Here is a 1,642-nt window from a genome sequence, read left to right on the forward strand (position 1 = left end):
GCACCGGGGCGTCTCCCTTCCGCCTTGCCCCCGAGGGTTGCTTTGCCCGGCTCGGCCGGGAAGGGGCGGAAGTACGTGCCGCGCCCTTCGGCATGCAATTGGCCCGGTTCCTCTGCAGTGTGTTTTTCTACCCCTCTTTTTCGGCTTCCGCCCAACCCCGAAGCCCAGCACGAGGGGGTGGCGCGGCCTCCGGGAAGCGCAGCCGTCCTCCCACCGCGGGCTCGGCGGTAAAACGGATCCGGTTAAGGCGCCCAGGTGGCTTTTCCACCGGCCCCGGCGCTTGTGGAAAGCGAAAGGCGCTCGGCAAGGCATGGCCGCTAGACCGGGCAGCGTTTGCACAAGTAAAAAGGTTGTATGGCTAAGAAAAAGCGCGAGGGGCGCCGATACGCACCCGCGAAGTTGGCAGCACATGGCCTGGCGGCGTTCCTCCGTTGTGTGGCCGCGGCCCCCCGCTGGCGCCCACACCCCCCCGCCACCGCCGTCGCGGGGTGCTGCCGCGTTTGTTCGGGATTTGGCGCGGCTGAAGCCCGAGGTTTCACCATTCGATTCAAATCTGAAGAAATATCGCTATCGGACCCGGGGGGCCAAGCTTGACGGCGGCGGTGGGTCTCCTAAAAGGGGCGCCTTCAGTGCATTGAAACCCATTTGGTTTGTCTGCCGGCGGGGGGGCCCGCCAAAAGCACCGCACCGATCCCCCAGCGGGGGGCAAACGTGGCATTTTTCACAGAAAAGAAGGGCGATGAGTTTGCGCGGGGCCGCCGCCAAATGCATTGCGCTTCTGTGAGGCCACCGCGCTGCGCGTCCACGCTGGCTGTCGTTTTATGTTTTTTTGCGGGATTGTTTTTGACCCCAACGTGCGGTCTACGGTGATCGCGCTGTTTCTTGGCACTCAAAGGAATAATGATTTCCTTCAACTTCAAGTGAACTTCTTCCCTGGTAGGGTGTGAGCCCGATCTGCCCCACGTTCCTTCCAGTCAAAAGGGTGATTTGCCTTCTCTTTTGTCTCTTATTCGTTGTTGTAGTAGCTTTAAATAATTTTTTTTTTCAACGATGAAGGCAAAATGGCTAATATTTGTCGTGGTGCTTGTTTTCAGTGTTGCCCATGTGCAGGCGGACAACTGTGTTGTTGGAAACAATAGTTTGGAAGGGCCTATGTCCCTGGAATATCTTACACGGTATGGGAACGTTACTGTTGTCTTGGGTGATGAAGAGCGCATTGCTGGTGTAAGCTTTTGTCAACCATCTGACTTTTTTTCTGATGGTACCGCATGCGGCTCTGGGTACATGATTCTGTATGGTGAAGGATGTGGTGTTGTCTTTCGTTCGTCCGGCAAACTTCAACGCGAAAAGAAGAGTATCTTTTTTAATCTAAGTTCGCAGGTGAACGTCACGGCGGATGTCCACGTGGATTGTGACGAAAAAGCAGACGTCTTACATTTCTTGGACGCCAATGTGACGGAGGAGGATAGATATGTCTTTCATTTTGCTTCAGTGACAGTTTGTCCTGCTTACGATTCCAATGGCAACCGTGATTTCCTTTCTAAAGGTGCTATTGTCGCCATTGTATCGGGAATAGTAGGAATTGTTGTTGCTGCAGCCGCCATTTTTCAATGGAAGTCGAAAAGTCGTTCGGGCGATGATT

At 54.9% G+C, this 1,642-nt stretch overlaps 3 protein-coding genes across 3 annotated transcripts in view; all 3 read left to right on the forward strand.

Annotated features, from left to right (window-relative positions):
• DQ04_00921000 (hypothetical protein) lies at positions 1 to 362 on the forward strand (the record flags this gene model as incomplete). The annotated part of the gene is made up of 1 exon (XM_009309907.1): positions 1 to 362. A coding segment is annotated over one exon (362 nt), but the record flags the coding sequence as incomplete, so codon positions are not given.
• A 47-nt stretch (positions 363 to 409) lies between these two features.
• Positions 410 to 784, forward strand: DQ04_00921010 (hypothetical protein; the record flags this gene model as incomplete). Its single annotated transcript, XM_009309908.1, has 1 exon — positions 410 to 784. The coding sequence occupies one exon, from the start codon at positions 410 to 412 to the stop codon at positions 782 to 784; it is 375 nt and encodes a 124-aa protein (XP_009308183.1).
• Positions 785 to 1,050: 266 nt separating this feature from the next.
• Positions 1,051 to 1,642, forward strand: part of DQ04_00921020 (hypothetical protein) — a gene marked incomplete at both ends in the record, with an annotated part of 717 nt that continues 125 nt past the window's right edge. The window contains one exon of the mRNA XM_009309909.1: positions 1,051 to 1,642. This exon is cut by the window's right edge and continues 125 nt beyond it. Coding sequence (XP_009308184.1) covers positions 1,051 to 1,642 — 592 coding nt within the window.

This window comes from Trypanosoma grayi (genome assembly GCF_000691245.1).
Source record: "Trypanosoma grayi strain ANR4 Tgr_92_V1, whole genome shotgun sequence".
Classification (NCBI taxonomy): domain Eukaryota; phylum Euglenozoa; class Kinetoplastea; order Trypanosomatida; family Trypanosomatidae; genus Trypanosoma; species Trypanosoma grayi.